This window comes from Oryza brachyantha, chromosome 7, assembly GCF_000231095.2.
Source record: "Oryza brachyantha chromosome 7, ObraRS2, whole genome shotgun sequence".
NCBI classification, from domain to species: domain Eukaryota; kingdom Viridiplantae; phylum Streptophyta; class Magnoliopsida; order Poales; family Poaceae; genus Oryza; species Oryza brachyantha.
This window is the reverse complement of record NC_023169.2, coordinates 12212622-12230418: the sequence shown is the minus strand read 5'-3', so window position 1 is coordinate 12230418 and position 17797 is coordinate 12212622. Positions and strand designations below refer to the sequence as shown.

At 43.8% G+C, this 17797-nt stretch overlaps 2 protein-coding genes and 1 pseudogene across 2 annotated transcripts; 1 reads left to right on the top strand and 2 right to left on the bottom strand.

The window, feature by feature from the left end:
- Positions 1-1845: 1845 nt before the first annotated feature.
- LOC102704902 (protein FATTY ACID EXPORT 6-like) lies at positions 1846-4428 on the bottom strand. Its single transcript, XM_006657703.2, has 3 exons — positions 4096-4428; positions 2877-2964; positions 1846-2101 (listed from the first exon to the last, which is right to left on the bottom strand). The coding sequence occupies exons 1-3, from the start codon at positions 4295-4297 to the stop codon at positions 2023-2025; spliced, it is 369 nt and encodes a 122-aa protein (XP_006657766.1). The 5' UTR covers positions 4298-4428; the 3' UTR covers positions 1846-2022.
- A 5061-nt stretch (positions 4429-9489) lies between these two features.
- On the top strand, positions 9490-11648 carry LOC102713927 (AAA-ATPase At3g50940-like). Its single transcript, XM_040526026.1, has one exon. It carries the CDS (start codon positions 9755-9757, stop codon positions 11315-11317), a length of 1563 nt encoding a protein of 520 aa, XP_040381960.1. The 5' UTR covers positions 9490-9754; the 3' UTR covers positions 11318-11648.
- Positions 11649-15324: 3676 nt separating this feature from the next.
- LOC102713653 lies at positions 15325-16759 on the bottom strand (annotated as a pseudogene).
- Between the last annotated feature and the right edge of the window lie 1038 nt (positions 16760-17797).

The window sequence follows — 17797 nt, the reverse complement described above, 5'->3', positions numbered from 1 at the left end:
AAAAATGCACCAGAAAATTGGCATTTATATGTTTATATTCATTAGTATCTATATAAATTTAAAGATGATAACAAATCTTGTAATATAAAACGAAACGAAGAACACGACATAAATAGACTGCAATTATCTGTTCCTTGAAGGGCACTTCCACTATACATTTTACTATAAATTTAATGCATGAGCCGTAGTAATTTGTTGGTCTAATGGGGTCAGTGAGCTTTTCCTGATGGGGTTATTGGCTAAAAACAGATCACGTGGAATTTGCAAAATGTCAGCGGTGTCACCTGACACCGGTGAGAATACTGTAGCCCCGCCCAAAAGAACGGAGGGAGAATTACCGTATATATACAAATTTAACGAATATCATGAGTAGATATAAACAACCAACGCAGAGTCCATCGCGACGTAACCTTTCCATTCTTCTGTAACAGAAATACGCGTACTCCATCGAAGCGACGGGTGGATCCCACCCTGGTGCTTCACATTACGTACAACGATGTCCGCGTCACCGGATGGCAGAATACTGCCGGTAATAAATACTCCCCGTCTAGAATAAATGAATCTTTTATCTTTTATCTAGCATGGTGGCTAGTATGTATATACTATGGACTAGCATCATTATAAATTATATGATATATGTATTGTACTTCTGATATTAATTGTCTTTTATTTTTTTATTTGAATTTCAGAGTTTTCTAATTGTATTTCTACCGGGAACCTCGTTTTGTTTTTTTATTTTTCAATTTTCAATTTGTAATTATATTTGTATTCTAAACAGTACCTCTATATAAATTCTTTTCTACGTAATATTTATTTTTAATTCAAATTTACATACTTCTAAATTGGATTTATATTGACACATCAATTCTTTCTTCTAGTTTTACTTATTTTTAATTAGAATGTTAGATGTTTCCAAATTGCACTTATAGATGGAGTCTTCACTCAATATTAATTATTTTTTAAATTTTAGTCCGAATTTTGAATTTATTCTAAATTATATTTACACATGAACTATTTTTTACTTGTATTTATTTTTAATTCTAAACTTGTATTTTTAATAGGGTTCTATTTTTCGATTAATATGAGATTTTGTAATCAATGAGAAGCTTCCAACATGCTAATTTATTGATGAAGCAGATTTTGGCCAGAAGATATCCAACTTATCTGTTGTGCTATTTTTTTTTTTTTTTTGAAGCTGTTGTGCTAGTTTGTGGAAGAAGTGGATTGCGGGAAGATATCTAGTGTGCTACTTTGTGGTGTCAAAAGATCTGTGATTATTTCGTTGGGTATGCATGATTTTCGTGTACGACCGAGAAAACAAATAAATCAGTTACCAACATAACATGGGTGCTACAGCCTACAGCCATATACGAGTACAATTGTGATTGGATTATGCATGATTTCTATTATTTCTGTCTCACATGGTTGCAACAAAATTTCCTTGTCTGATTCCACAGAAAACATGATCTTTTCTCTTTTTTTTCTCTTATTATTTTCGTGTCCGATTCCATCTTATTCCAAAAAGGCATGTTCTATTATTTTTTTCTTATAGAAACCTCTTTTCTTTGCTTTGTCCGATTCAAAAGCACGCTCTTTTCCTTTTTTTATATAGAAACATATTTTCTTTGTTATCTTATTTTTTTCTGTTATTTTCCTTCGATTAATATGGGATTTTCTAGCCTATGAGAGTAAACGTGGTGGCTCCTTTTTCTTTTACTTTATATATATAATAGATATTTGACTCTTCATTTTATTCAAAGAAAATTTGTGATTAACATTTTTGTCTTTATTAGATGATAAATTATAAATAGTACTTTATATGTGACTAATTTTTTAAATTTTTTGAAAATTTTTTAAATAAGTCGGATGGTCAAACGTTCGGCACGGAAACCGAAAGTTTGATTTATCAAGGGAAAGAGGGAGTACAGTAAAACAAATTGGCACAACAGATGGATCGATCCACAATTATTTGTCCATGGAAACACAGCATGTGCAGTTGCACTGCTATCATGGGCTCACGTATCACGCCGCGCTCACTGGGACATAAACCTTGTTCCCACCGTTCGATATCTTGTACACGTAGAATATCAGCACAAGTGCACTGCAAAAGACGAGAGCATGTTACGGCGTCATCTATCAAGGTATTAGTATATATTTAGCTTAGAGATAGTGAGATGCTACTAAACAACAGGATACAAAAAGCAGAGCATGAGAATAAATCACATCTCATGGAGTAGAAAGGACTTTACAGGCAAGTTAATAAGTGCTGTTAATGTATATGTATTATAGACGGGATGTTTATGGAAATCTGTAGAGAGGTTAACTGGTTATGCGCTTCATGCACAAAGAGAAAAAACTTCTGAGAGTTTTTTTATGGCTCCTTTGGAACAAAGATAATTTGTAGGAATTTTGAAGAATTTGGCTCCTATGGAAAGAATTCATGTATGGTCCTTTCGGGGAAAAAAGAGAATGGCTCACTTTTTTCCAATTCCTCCGAAATTCCTTGGGATTGACTCAAATCATATGAATTTTGAAGGATTTTCAATATGATGTTCAACCTCTTGAAAAATTTTCTTTGTCTATTTCTCTCTTCTGATTCATGTGTTTTTCTTAAGCTCTATCCAAACGCTCATTTTTATAGTTTTCATGTGGTTTTCCATCCATAAGATTTGAGGTGGCAAGACACTCGAATCATACATTTTTCCTATTGTTGTGTTTCAAAAATCGTGTGTTCCAAAGGAACCCTTAAAGGGCCAATTTACTCATGCTGTTAAGACATATAGCACTTTGGAAGGCACGAAAAAATGCACTGATAGAAACATAGATGCTGAGCAGAAAGTCTCTAACTAGAACATGCGTGAGATAGAGAGACATACCTGATGGTAGCAATTATTCCAGCTGGCATTACCTTTCTTGTTTTGATGTATCTTATTCCCATAACGACGGTTAATGCTACAGCGCAAACTGTTCAACAATAAAGCTTATAAGATAGTCTTAACAAAAAAAACAAGAATTCCATTTCATCAAACTCGGTCCAAAATATCAAAATTGGGAATTGGAACAAATTATCATATGAAGTCCATATCTATACATATGTTCCCCAATTAACCAAAGCATTTGCTAGCAGAACTGGAAAAGGAATGGCCCTGGTTAAGAGAGAGAGAATGTGATTGCGTTGTAATTCATGAATTTAAGTTAGCACTTTCAGTATCCCAGGAATTCATATCTGCCTAGAATATACCATATATAAAAGACTCAAATTTCTACAAACCTGCACATATCATAGTATTTCATTTTGCTAATATCTTACATTTACCTATCAATATGTCAATGAAAATAAATATGACATTCTATTTGGCCCCTTGGTTATATTCCTTTCAATGTGAGAATGGCAAATGAAAATACTAGTCTAAGCTTGTTTACAAAGCTTATCTTGGAAATGGTGTGTCATCCTCTTCCTGCTAATTAGTACTACAACCCTAGGATTTAGTAATGTTGATGTGAAGGTCAGTGTTATTATTTTGTTTCCAAAATGCTGCGTTGTCTAACTGGTAAACCCAAGTTTTTGGCGCAATGTACTTGAACCTTATCATCAGACTTCAACAAAAAGCTGTGTAGCCCTTATTTTCTAAAAGACTGCTAATACATTCGCCGAAGTCCTTTTTCGTTTGTAAATGAGTATCTTCCCTTCATAGTGAACAAAGCTTGTAATAGGGAGATATTTCGTTCAGCGAACAGCTTAGCATTAGCAATAGAATAACACTTGGAAGTTCAGCCTTAGGAATTGTACTTGTTTCTTGTTAATTTATCATATTATAAACTGAAAAACGGTGCAAATTTCAGTACACTGAATTTGTATCCTACAAAAACCTATACATTTTCATCATCGTCTGCATCTTGAGAAACTCAATTATAAATCTATTAGGATGCATCCCTTCCCTGATCCGATGTTTCAACTGTGGAGCTACTCCCCAGTGTCACCCAACAGAACCAATTCCCCCACATATACGCAGGAAATCTTACGAGCATTCATAATAAATCTATCGTGAAATGGAGGAATTGGAGGATGGGGGATAGGAGCAAGCGGTGGCAGACCGGTCTGGAGGACGGTGGCGAACAGGTTGCCGGAGTGGCCGCGCGCGAAGGCCCAAGCGCTCAGCGCCCCGGCGAGGATGAGCGCGCCGCCGAATCCGGCGCCTGCGGCCAGCGAGGCCTTGCTCCCCCGCTTGAGGTAGCCGGCGACGCCCCCGCCGAGGACCGCGACGCCGTACGGGATAGTGACGTAGAAATCCTCCATGCTGCTGCGCTTGAGCTCTCCGGATGCGTCCTTCCTCTCTCCCCCGACCCCCGGCGACCGGTAGCGCCCCGCTCGCCGCGCGTCACCGGACTCGAGGGGTGGTCGTCTTCTCCGGCGACTTCTCCCGGTGGTTGCTTTGTTGTTGGGTTGGGTAAGAGCTGCCAGGTGGCAGGGCCTGCGAGCCCATGTCGGCCCAGCCCATTGCCTAGTATGGGCCTCGTTGACTGGCCCGTACTGCCGTATTTTGAGTGATGGGCCTTGTAGCAAGATTAGGCTTGTATTTGAATCGTTTTTTTGAAATTTTCTACTTCCCCGTCTCTAAATATTTGACACATTAACTTTTTAACACATGTTTGATCGTTTGTTTTATTTTTTTATAAAATATATAAAGTCTTATATATACATAAAAGTATATTTAATAATGCATAAAATGCTATAAAAGTAATTAATAATTATGAAAAGAATTTGAATAAGGCGAATAGTCAAACGTGTATAAAAAATCAACGACGCTAAATATTTAGAGACGAAGGAAGTATATTCGATATAGGCTCTAAGGTGAACAGTTTTAAAACGACTGAATGTAGACATTTGTTTTTTTGGTTACATGGAACGTAGACATTTGCAGTGTCATTATTTGGCTTGTTTAAAGAAATAGCCGAACAACATATTTACAGACCAAAAATAATTTATAAATAAAAATTTATATATATGTTTTTTTGCTTTTAAGCCTAAGTAGAAGAGAAAAAATGAGCCTCTCGTTGAGTGGAGACCTCACGTAAGAAGAAATTTGCAACTAGTGAAAAGGAGGACAGTTTAGCTATAGGGTGTGTTTGATTTTCCTTATGTTATCTAACCGAGATTGGTTGGAAGAAACATCCTTTATTTATTTATTTGGTAGGTTGCATTCCATCTGTTCTAAAATATAATTATTTCTAATAGATAAATCTAAAATATAAGCATTTCTAGCACAATAAATACTACATGTTCCATCGATCAATTTTAAGATTCTTCCCATTTTGTCCCTCACAAACTTCACACTATCATCCAATCATTATTGATAAAAGACAATACATTCTTTTCTTCTCGACCTTAATCCCCGCTAAACAAAATTTTATATTTAGGGACGAGACAATATTCGTTTTGCATGGTTATGTGAAGAAACTATTAGGCTACCAGCATTTGGATTGGCCTGGCCATGTTATAGCCAGGATTGAAAACGGTACGGAAAATCCTAACCGTATCAGCTGCCGTTTCCGCTTCTTCCGATCATTTTAGCCGGTAATGAAAATTCACGGAAATGAAAACGGTAAAGTTGTCCAAAAATGGTAATGCATTTTTTTCAACTGTTTTGTTGGAATTTTGTATTGGACCAGAAATTTCCAAAAAATTATCGAAAAATTTCCGAAAGCCCACGAAAACCCTAGCCTAGTTAGGTCTCAAAGGCATGGCCACACAACCCATCTAACTCACTAACTCTAAACAACCATTACTCTCCCATCCTCTATATTTAGTATAGTATTAACCAACATGATATGAATATGAAGTAGTATTGTTATATACCCATCTTTATACTAAATATGTAATGTTGTATATATTGTTATTTTCGATATGCATTTTCGCCTACCGACCGATATCGATCTATTTTCGTACCGGTTATTCTGTTTTCGAAATTCCGACAATACCAATATCGTTTTCGTTTTTGACTCTACTGCCATGTTTTCATTTCCAAAAAAAAATAGAAATGGGAGAGAAAGTTTTTATCATTTTCCATCCCTAGTTACAACCAACGACAGAGACACGTACTATTTTTCGAGTCGCGTCAACCAAACCAGCGGAGAAACGCGGCTTTTGGGTCTGCATACAGTGTTTGACAGTAAAGGCCTAACAGAAACAAGACACAGCTGCTTAGATTGGCTGATTTTTTGCTCAATGGGTTAGTATTAAAGTGAGATTAGATGGCATGGTGGTATGGCACAGGCACAAATCTTAGAGTAGATCGGATGGTCCAAAATCTATAAGATATTTGGGGGACTTTCTGTTGAATGAAGATTAGTCATTACGAAAAATTTTAGTTGAAATCAGCAACGTCAGCTTTTTTATAAAAAGAAATGGTGAAAGCAACACTAAATTCACCGACAATTTTGAAGCCATGCAGAAGGCAGCCTCTACTCGCCTTCTTCTGTCTTAGCTTTCTGGTGATGCCGATCAGGATTTACCTTAGGATTAACATCAGCCTCACACTCTTGCAAGTACCATGGTTACCACGCGGCAACCTATCCAGAACAGAATGAAATTCATGTTTAAAAATTTAATTCAAAATTTTCAAACTGAAGGGGGGCAAAATGGCATATGATCGTAACGGTGATGCGTTATTTGGAAAACTGAAGTGGTAGAATACTAAGAAAAACGTAGGAAAATTCAAGAAAACTGTATATGATTTTTTGAAAAAAGAACGGAAAATTCAGAAAATGTAAAAGAACATAGTGGTCATGTAAAATTTTTTTGAGGGCGTTGGAACAAAGTTGGAATCGGGCAATACTCCGGTATATTTTACTGGTTGTATTATACTGCTAGTAAAATTAATCTCGTTCATTGATTAAAAATAGTATTTCTGTACTTTATTAATTATTTTATTTGTATTTGTTAATTATTTGATCGCTTGTAATATTTTCTCCCTTCATCGTTCATCTCCGCCATGGCCGGCGCTAGGCACGCTTTGCACTGCTCCGGTGTCAAGTCCGGCGTGCTGGACGTGGTGGTGGTGAGGGACGTCGCGACAGGGGCGGTAGGGCGGTGTGGATGAACGAGCAGATCGCCGTGCTGGAGGAGAAAGGCAGAGATAGAGAGGCGGCGTCGTGAGGATTAGAATAGATCGGAAAAGCCTAGCATGGTCTATTATGTTATTTAGGATCACAATAAAAATATGATATTATCCCTTCAAATTTTTATGACACATAATATTACTGATAGTATAATTTAATCACGATTATCTAATAAAAAATAGATTAATAATATAGATAAAGAAGTTATACTGTAGTAAAATACACCCGAGTCGGCGTCTTTCCCCTCAGGCAGGCCTAAATGATCCTCGTCAATGCTATTGTCCTATTTTTAGTTTCAAATTCCGGCTGCAAATGAAATTAGATTGGTGTCTTTATAGTTCTTTTCACCGGATACCACTTCAAACTATGTACTACTTATACGATTTTATTTCAACTTTTAATTTTTTTTCTTAAATTTCAACATAAACAAAATGTGTGGGGGTTTCGTTTAGAGGAGACTTAGGCCGCGTTCGGCAAACCCCATAAGTTATTTTATCTTCTCGTTTTTCGCGCGCACGCTTCCCTAACTGCTAAACGGTGTATTTTTTTGCGAAAATTTTCTATAGAAATGTTATTTTAAAAAATCATATTAATCTATTTTATATTTTTTTAATAATTAATAATTAATTAATCATGTACTAATCTATTACTACGTTTTTATACGCTAGATAACTACCTTAGAGTTTAAGTAAACACACCTAAAGATACTTTACTATCTTTTCGAGAACTTCTAGGAACATTGTTTGTTTGTTCTGTGAGTAATTTTACGTTCTTTGAGTAGTTACCAAAATTTTAGTATAAAATTTGTTATCTCTTGATACCTTAGGTAATATAAAATATTAAATTTTATATAGAAAAAGTAGTATCTCATGGTATTTTTTTAAGTACCGTAAAATTACTCATCGTAAACTTGCTAGCAGAAAAGTCGAGTTTGAGCTCGGTCAAATTACTGGCAGATAATCTGCCCTTCAACGCATTATTGCCGGCGAATATATTGCCACAGTTACTTACTGGAAAATGGTTCGAGAGTGAGTATATATTTTTCCTAGCAGATGTCTGCCGCTAATTGAGTATCTTGGTGTAACGAATATTACTTTTGAGCTCATAAGATAGTGATTATTTTAATGACATAGTCGCACAGAGTAGTTTCTCGGAAAAAGAATTGTGCGAGGACACGACAAGAGGTACAACATGCGAGAAAAGTTGAAGTTTATCTTTCCACTACATACAGTGCATCACAATTCACAACAGGGCCCCATACAAAAAAGGCACGCATATATTACAATTGTCTGGTTTTATCAAGAGGGTGATTGTCTGAGGAAACCTAAATGATATATTTATAAATAAAATATAATTTATGAATACAAATTTTACATACATATTCTTAGCAATCTAAAAGCTAAAGCTGAAAAATAACTTTTGGTAAGAGAACCAAAATTAAATCTAAATTTAAGGTTAAAAAATTTAAATGTAGAATTATAGAAATAGACAGAAGCAAAAAGAGGATGTGATTCTGTGGATTTTTATTTTAAAAAAAAAAGGATTCTGTGGATTAAGCTATCGGTCACAAGAGAACCACCGTCCGTTCTGGTTGGACGCACGCACGCACGGCCTTTTTCCGTATAGTTTTACCGACCTTAACAATAGTGCTGCGTCCGCGTCAGAGATGACCCAACGACGCCGTGTTGATCGTTTGGCTTTTAACAGAAAAAAAAAACTTAAAAAGCGCATGACATATTTATAAATAAAAAAATATTTAAAATTATTTTTTCTATACGAATTCTTAAGATCTAAAAGTTAAGTCTAAAAAATAAAATACAATTAAAAAACTCTAAAATCAACTCTAATGTTAAGGCTGAAAAATTTAAAGTTTAGGGAGTGTTTAGATGGTAAATTTTTTGGGAAAGAGGTCACATCGAACGTTTGACCAGATGTCTGAAGGAGTTTTCAGATACGAATGAAAAAAACGAATTTCACGGCTCGGCTGGAAATCGCGAGACGAATTTTTTAGCCTAATTAAGCTGTCATTAACACATATTGATTACTGTAGCACTTATGATTAATCATGGACTAATTAGACTCAAAAGATTCGTCTCAAGATTTCTTCTATAACTGTTGGTTACCGTAGCACTATGACTAATTATGGACTAATTAGGCTTAAAAGATTCGTCTCAAGATTTCTTCTACAACTGTGCAATTAGTTTTTTGATTTATCTATATTTAATGCTCCATTTATATGTCTAAAAATTTGATAAGATATTTTTGGAAAAACTTTTTAGTAACTAAGCAAGGGTTTAGCTAATAATATATGAGAGTGATGGCTCCCGCCCCCTGGATTCTCTCCTTTTCACATGACAAAAGTTGGCAACACTTGAGTTGTGAAGTGAAACCAATCCATGGAAAAGCAGCATCCAGCGCTGCACAACCCGACTCTTTTTTGTTGGTCAATTCGATCCAAGGAGACTCGATGAGGTCAAGTAAACAAATTTAAAACACGCCAAATCAAAAGGAATTTCCACGAAACCACGTATGCTTGTTCTTGTTCATCTTCTATAGTATAAGATGATGAAAGGTGGCATTTGTAATGGGCGTCTCAGCTGTGTGATTTACTGATTTGTCGGTGAGGTTAGCGGCCATGGATCACTTGCCACTGGTCGGCGCGGCGGCGGCGTCGGCGTCGTCGGCGCCGCAGGGGAAGGTGTTGGACGCGTACAAGAAGGCGCTGGCGACGGCGGCGTCGGTGGCGGCGTATGCGGTGCTGGCGCGGACCATGGCGCGGGAGCTGCTCCCCGACGAGGTCCGCGCCGCGGCGCGGTGGGGCGCGGCGTTCGTGCGGGCGCGGCTGCGCGGGGCGGAGAAGGAGCGGCACACGGTGGTGATCCGGCGGCAGGTCGACGGCGGGTACAGCGAGAACCAGCTGTACGAGGCGGCGCGCGCGTACCTGGCCACCAAGATCGACCCGCGCGCCCTGCGGCGGCTCAGCCTCGCGCGCTCCCGCTGCAAGGAGCCCGACGGGAGCAGCAGCTGGAGCACGCTGCTGTGCATGGAGCCCGGCGACTCCACCACCGACGTCTTCGACGGCGTCGAGTTCAGGTGGACCTCCGTCGAGACCGGCGGCGACGACGGCGGCGGCAAGAAGAGCAAGGGCGGCGGCCACCGCGCCCCGCGCGAGTCGCTCGAGCTCAGCTTCGACGCCGAGCACACGGACACGGCGCTGGAGCGGTACGTCCCCTTCGTCATGGCGACGGCGGAGCAGCTGCAGCGCCGGGACCGCGTGCTCCGGATCTTCATGAACGAGGTCCGCTCCTGGCACGGCTTCAACCACCACCACCCGGCCACGTTCGACACGCTCGCCATGGACCCCGACCTCAAGAAGTCCATCGTCGACGACCTCGACCGGTTCCTGAAGCGGAAGGAGTACTACCGCCGGATCGGCAAGGCGTGGAAGCGCGGGTACCTCCTCTACGGCCCGCCGGGCACCGGCAAGTCCAGCCTCGTCGCCGCCATGGCCAACTACCTCCGCTTCAACCTCTACGACCTCGACCTCTCCGAGGTGCGCGTCAACGTGGCGCTGCAGCGGCTGCTCATCAGCATGCCCAACAAGTCCCTCCTCGTCATCGAGGACATTGACTGCTGCTTCGACGCCAAGCCGAGGGACCGCCACAGGGCGGCGGCGGCGCTGGAACAGGCTGTCGACTTCGACTACACGTCCGACTCCGGCGGCGACGACTACGGCGCGCCGCCCAAACCGTACCGCCCGCCGGGGGCAGAGCTCCAGCAGCAGAAGCTGACGCTGTCCGGGCTGCTCAACTTCATCGACGGGCTGTGGTCGACGAGCGGCGAGGAGCGCGTCATCGTCTTCACCACCAACTACAGGGACCGCCTCGACCCGGCGCTGCTCCGGCCGGGCCGCATGGACATGCACGTCTACATGGGCTACTGCGGCTGGGACGCCTTCAGGACGCTCGCCCACAACTACTTCCTCGTCGACGACCACCCGCTGTTCCCGGGGATGCAGGAGCTGCTCGCCGAGGTGGAGGTGACGCCGGCCGAGGTGTCGGAGATGCTGCTCCGCAGCGAGGACGCCGACGTCGCGCTGCGGCTGCTCAGGGAGTTCCTCCATGGCAAGAAACGGAGGGCAAGAAAAGAGGCAGCGGAGATCAAGAACGAGGAGGCAGTAGAAACTAAAAACGAATAATGCAGCTTAATTAATTAGCAAATCTTCAGAATTTGCATCCCCTTTTGTCATGAACCATGATCTGAGTGGCATGATCACGACAGTGCCCATACTAGGCTTGCTAGTGAAATAATAAAAGGTGGGAACTTTTTGTCATTTCTGACACGAATCTCCCATTCGAATTCATCACGGCTCTTGCTGATTTTTTTTGCGATGGCACGGGGTTTATTTGCTGATGTTGAGAGAGAGAGAGAGAGAGACGATGCAATCATGCAATGGCATAGCTGGTGCAAGGAACAGAGTGCAGATTGCAGAGCGTCCGGTGATGATGAACTGTCCTTTTAATGTCAGACCAAGAACAACCTAATAACAAGGAGAAATTGGATATCATGTCATTCTCAATACTTGATCGAATGCCACTCTATGGATTGGCGCATTTAAAATGTCACTTCCAGCATGAGATTAATATTTGTTTTGTCATTTCGGGGAAAGCTGGCATTTTTTGAGCATTTGTTGACTCAGAGGTATTTCCTTCCGGGAAAGAAGAGGAGTTAGGCTCCGGGGTATTTTCATCCCCCAAGTCAGCAAATGCTCAAAAAATATCAGGTTCCCCCGAAATGACAAAACACCGTGCTCAGAGTGGCATTTTAGATGCGCTAATCCGCACAGTGGCATTAGAGCATCTCCAACAGACTACCAAAATTAGACTCTTCAAATGTCGATTTGGCCACTCTCCATTTCGTTTAGCCACTCAAATTTTTTTTTACTCCCACGGTCTCTCCATCTACCATCTCTATTTTGAGTCTATGTCAGCTGGGTCCCACGTGTCATCCTCTACCCTTTCTTTTTCTCTCCCTCAATCTCCTTCTCTCTTTCTTTCTCTCTCTCATTTTCTTCCTCAACAGAGACAGCGAGCGGAGCGGAGCGGGAGGCCGGCGCGGCGCCGGCGCAAGGAGTCTCGGGAGGCTTGGCGGCGGCGCGGGGCGACGACCTCGACGACGAGGCGACACGGGGAGTCACGGGAGGCCCGACGGTGGCGCGGGGCGACGACCTCGACGATGAGGCGGCGCGGCGCCAGCGCCGGCGCGGGGAGGCTCGGGAGGCCCGGCGGCGGCGCAGGGAGATGACCTTGACGACAAGGCGGCGCAGGGAGTCACGGGAGGCCCGGCGACGCCGTGGTGCGGGGAGGCTCGAGAGACCGGGCGGCGGCGCGGCGCGACGACGAGCCGAGGGCGCGGAGGCAGCGCGGGAAGCCGGCGCGGCACGGGGAGGCCCGGCGGCGGTGCAGGGCGACGACCTCGATGACGAGGCGGCACGGCGCAACGACGAGCCGGCGGCATCTAGATCTGGCCTCGAGCGGACGCGGCGGTGGCTCCTTGGCAGCGGTGACTCCCTAACGGCGGCGACCCCTTTCGACCGGCGGCCGCGACTCTCCGGCGACCGGCGGTGGCTTGTAGTAGTACAACAGTGTTGTTCAGTAGTATAGCAGTAGTACTGTGTTTGTGGGCCCATGCGTGGGCCCACAGATGGCAAGTCAGTTTGGATGACCAAATTTGGCCAGTTTGGGAGTTGGTTTGGCTAGCCGGATGGCGCCGGTTGGCCAGTCTGTTGGAGAGCTCATTTTCAGTAAAATGATCAAATTTTAGCTTGGAGAGTGATATGGGCTCTCTCTTGGAGATGCTCTTACGGCAAAATGGGAATGACATAATGTCCAATTTCTCAATAACAAGACAGCCCAACAGGATACTGGCATATCAGACCATCGCACAAACAACTGACAAGCACAGAGTTGATGTTGGCCTGGTATGAAGAGATCACCGTATGCTCTCGGATGAGATCCTCTACATACGGTAGAGATGAACGGTGATGTGAATTTGGTACATCTTGCGACCGTTGGATTAAAATGGGTGGATGAGATGTCGCAATACAGTATTTGCTACAGTAGTGAATAATATTTTAGAGTTACTGTTGCTGCAGTATTTTGGACTGTTCATGGCATTTACTGTTCTACTCACATAAACAGTGTCCCTAATGCAGAGGAACCGGACCCGTATGCTCTCTCTATAAGCAAGACTTCTTAGTTTTATCTAGTTTCATCCATCTATTGATTTACATATGTCTAAATTTATTATCATACATATAAATCTAGGTAATGTTATAAAGTTTTATATTACGAATCAGAGAGCAAACACGATAGGACCTTACTGAGGCGTGAGGCGTGAAGAAGAAATGGGATTGCATTTTCTAAATGACGATACAACCTCCCTGATTCAGTTTTGTGAACTCTGAATAATGCAAGCGCAACATATGTGACAATTGCAAGAGGATTTGGTAGTTGAACCAGTATCTGGAATTCTGAAGTGCCGTGACTGCAAGAAGAGAAACATGCTGCTGCGCTCCCTTCCGTCCCCGACGCGCCCTTCTTCCAGGCCTCCCGCCGGCGGGAGCGGGTGGGTATTACTCCTCCTCGTTCTCCGGCGGTGTTGGCCGGCGCATCAGTGCATGGCACCTGCAAAGCCCGTCTCGGTGCGGCCCAGTTTGGGGTTGGGTCATATGGGCCTAACTCATTTTGGTCTCGTACGGCAATGTGTGGATGTCCCACAGACCAGGCTTGAATGCCCAAGATGGCTGGAGCCTACTTCAAGCTCAACATTAAACTTGAGGCCCATAACGTCACACACATTTTGTTACTCTATTTCTTGTTTGTTCAATCAAAAAATTGACTGGGATTAGGGGAGGGGGGGTTGTCGAATATGGTATAAACAATCTTTTAAAAAAGTTAATGGAAAAGTGTCTTCTTGCACAAGTGCAATTTTGCAAACTGTAAACATTTTATCAAAATAAAAGGTGTGTTCTCTTTTCATGGCTTTTCAGTATTGGAGCTGTTGCTGCTACTAGTACTGCTAGCTAACAAGCGAGTAGTGACCGGTTAGCTCAGCTCTGCTAAAGAAAGCATTGATGAAGCAGTATAGCTAACCGCATCAAGAAGCACCGACTCATTGAGTAGTAAGCAAGGAAAAGATCTGTCATGGAAATTTTTTTTCTGCAAGTCCTTTGAACAGTGAGTTTACCCTAGGAATTTCTTGAAAATTCTAATAAAATAAAATAATTAAACCAATACTCACTCTCTCACTCTATTTAAAAAATATAAGTATTTCAATGTTGATTAACAAATACTTCATCCATTCCAATATAAGCATTTATAGTATTTTATTTTTATTCCACAATATAAACATTTTTAGCACTATTCATATCAAGTCAATCACTCATATTCAATTTTCTTACCATCTTACACTCATCTACTAAGTACTATATCATATCACCTCCATTTCTCATTCATTTTACATTTATTGAGGGGCATCAAAAATCTTCTTCTTAACGTTAATTTTTACTAAAATATCTATAGATATTTATATTAGAGAACATAATATAAATATCTATAGGGAGTACTAGGTTAAGGGTCCATTTAAGGTGTATCCGACTACACTTCCCTTTTGTCAACTTCTGATATTAGAAAGCACTTAACAAACATCACCACTACAAAACGGATTTAATAAGAGGTTGTAGTTCTTCTGAAGCAAAGGCTGGATTTTTATCCATTACCTTACAAGAACTGAAAACGGATGAAAATTTGAAACATGATGTTCTCAAGCGAAAGAACAGAACAGGAACAAGTTAGGACAGCTGTCGTGTCAATGGAGAGACATTTGCTGAATCAGTTTTTGTGTACTCCGCATACTGCTAGTGGAGAGTACCCAATCCTGGATGCAACAATAACCCAAAAAATCGTGAAACAAATCAACTAGCCCAAATTTGTTTGAAACAAATCAAATCATCCCAGATTAGTTCTTAGGAGAGGATTAAAACTCCAGAACAATCGTAGATTCAGAAATTAAGCAGTGGTAATTCACAGGAAATTATGAACAAGAACTTGATCATCTGAAAGATTGGACTTCGATCGAGAGCACACAAAATGGCCTGTTCCTACTCCGAACCTGACTGTTCCTGATGCACGACGCTACTTGTCCTCACGCAATGGCCTTCTTCTTCTTGTCCTCGAGGAACTCGGCGAGGCCCACGAGCGCGGCGTCGACGTCCTCGCTGCGCAGCAGCATCTCCGACACCTCGGCCGGCGTCACCTCCACCGCGCCGAGCAGCCCCTGTATCTCCGGGAACATCGGGTGGTCGGCGATGACGAAGTAGTTGTGGACGAGCGTCTTGAAGGCGTCCCAGCCGCAGTAGCCCATGTAGACGTGCATGTCCATGCGGCCCGGCCGGAGCAGCGCCGGGTCGAGGCGGTCCCTGTAGTTGGTGGTGAAGACGATGATGCGCTCCTCGCCGCTCGTCGACCACAGCCCGTCGATGAAGTTGAGCAGCCCGGACAGCGTTATCTTCTGCTGCTGGAGTTCTCCCCCCGGGCGGCACGGGGGCGGCGCATCGGAGTCGTCGTCGGAGCCCGACGTGTTGCCCGAGGCGGCGGCCTGCTCCAGCGCCGCCGCCTTGCAGTCTTCCCTCGGCTTGGCGTCGAAGCAGCAGTCGATGTCCTCGACGACGAGGATGGACTTGTTGGGCATGCGAACGAGTAGCTTCTGCAGCGAGTAGTTGCCGCGCACCTCGGAGAGGTCGAGGTCGTAGAGGTCGAAGCGGAGGTAGTTGGCCATGGCGGCGACGAGGCTGGACTTGCCGGTGCCCGGCGGGCCGTAGAGGAGGTAACCGCGCTTCCACGCCTTGCCGATGCGGCGGTAGTACTCCTTCCGCTTCAAGAACCGGTCGAGGTCGTCGAGGATGGACTTCTTGAGGTCGGGGTCCATGGCGAGCGTGCCGAACGTGGCGGAGTGGCAGTGGACGATGCCGCGCCATGAAAAGCCCTCGTTCATGTAGATCTTCAGCTCGCGGTCCTGCCGCCGCGCTTTCTCCACCTCCTCCCTGATGAAGGGCACGTTCCTGCACATCGCCATGTCCGTGTGCTCCACGTCGAAGCTGAGCTCCAGCGACGCCTCCGTTTCATTGCCGTCTCCGGGGACGGAAGTCCACCTGAACTCCACGCCCTCGAAGACGTCAGTCATGCTGTCTCCGGGCACTATGGACAGGACGACATTCCGTCCGCGGCGCGCCGCCGTCGCTGAGGCAGAACCGGCTCATGGACCGGGGGTCGATCCTGCTGGCCAGGTACACGTGCGCGTCCACGTAGAAGCAGTTGTCGTCGAGGTTCTGGAAGTCGTTGCTCAGGCGGTTGATGATGACTGTGCGGCGCTCCGCGGGGAGGGGCTTGAGGCGGGCGCGGACGAGCGACGCGGCCCAGCTCACCGCCTCGCGCAGGTCGTACGGCACGAGCTCCCTCACCATGCCCCGCGCCAGCACGGCGTACGCGGTCATCGTGGCCGCCGTGGCGACCGCCTTCCGGTAGGTGTCCACCGCCTTGGCTAACGACGGGGACGCCGCCGCCGCCGCCGAGAGGTCCATGCCCACCACCCGTTCGACGAAACGGCTAAGCGACCTAGGGGATGGGAGAGGCGCCGCGAGCCCGCGACAGAATGAATAGGAGGCGTGCCCGCTCAGTTTGATGTAGTGTTGGGCTTTTCCAAGCGGTGCAGGGGGATCCGGATCCTCTGCATTTATGGGCTAAACTGAGATGGGCACACTATTTAAGCATGTTTTCGGCCGTCCGATCTAGGGTGAACAAACCTGATTGATTACTATTCTAATAAAAAATATTATTCCTAGATAACAAATAATGATTTAGTAAAATATAAACTACTTCCTTTGGTCAATAATATTTGTAGTGTAGGATAAAATTTGGTCAAGCTTATAAAATTTTGACAAGCAAATCGGGGTTAAAATAAATTTATAAATCTAATATGCTTATAGTATTATGATAGTACTTTTCAAGTAGAATATATATATCATTTATTTTGTATTTTAGTTAAACATGTAAGAAATAATTGTTTATCAAAACTTTAGAAGATTAACCTAAGTTTATTCTAAACTATAGTTTTTTTTGACCTACAGTGTCAAGTTGGAGAGCACGTGTGAGAGGTAGAGGTCAAGGTGGTCGGTCATGGTGGCGACGAGACTGGATTTGTCGGCGCGGGGTGGGCCGTGGAGCAGGAACCGAAGCATCCACGCCTTGGTTAGACCACGGATGCGCCGCGCCGCGGAGCTCGTCGGGGACGGCCTTCCCGCCGTACGCCGAGGAGGGATCCATCCGGCCGATTGCCGAACTGCGACGGCGAGCGTGCTCGTCGAACTTGCCCTAGTTTCTTGTAACTCGAGCGCTTTTTTCCTCTCGTCGTGCGCCCGCCTCGCACGGTGCCAGCAGGCCACCTCCAACAATAAAGATAGCATACTATAGACAAATTTTTCAATAATATAACTCTTAGCAAGTAGCTCATAATATAAATGACCCTACATATCATTCTCACTTTATATTAAAGTATGTGTAAGAAATTATCTCTTAATTAAGAGATATCTTTTATCTCTCTTTATTAAAAAATTGTATAG

Bases quoted from the DNA above. Each gene is read 5' to 3' on its own strand.
- LOC102713927 (XM_040526026.1), top strand. From the start codon at position 9,755: ATGGATCACTTGCCACTGGTCGGCGCGGCGGCGGCGTCGGCGTCGTCG.
- LOC102704902 (XM_006657703.2), bottom strand. From the start codon at position 4,297: ATGGAGGATTTCTACGTCACTATCCCGTACGGCGTCGCGGTCCTCGGC. The intron at 2,965-4,095 runs GTCTGCCACCGC...ATTGTTGAACAG, and splicing joins CGCCACCGTCCTCCAGACCG to TTTGCGCTGTAGCATTAACC. The intron at 2,102-2,876 runs GTATGTCTCTCT...CGTCTTTTGCAG, and splicing joins GGAATAATTGCTACCATCAG to TGCACTTGTGCTGATATTCT.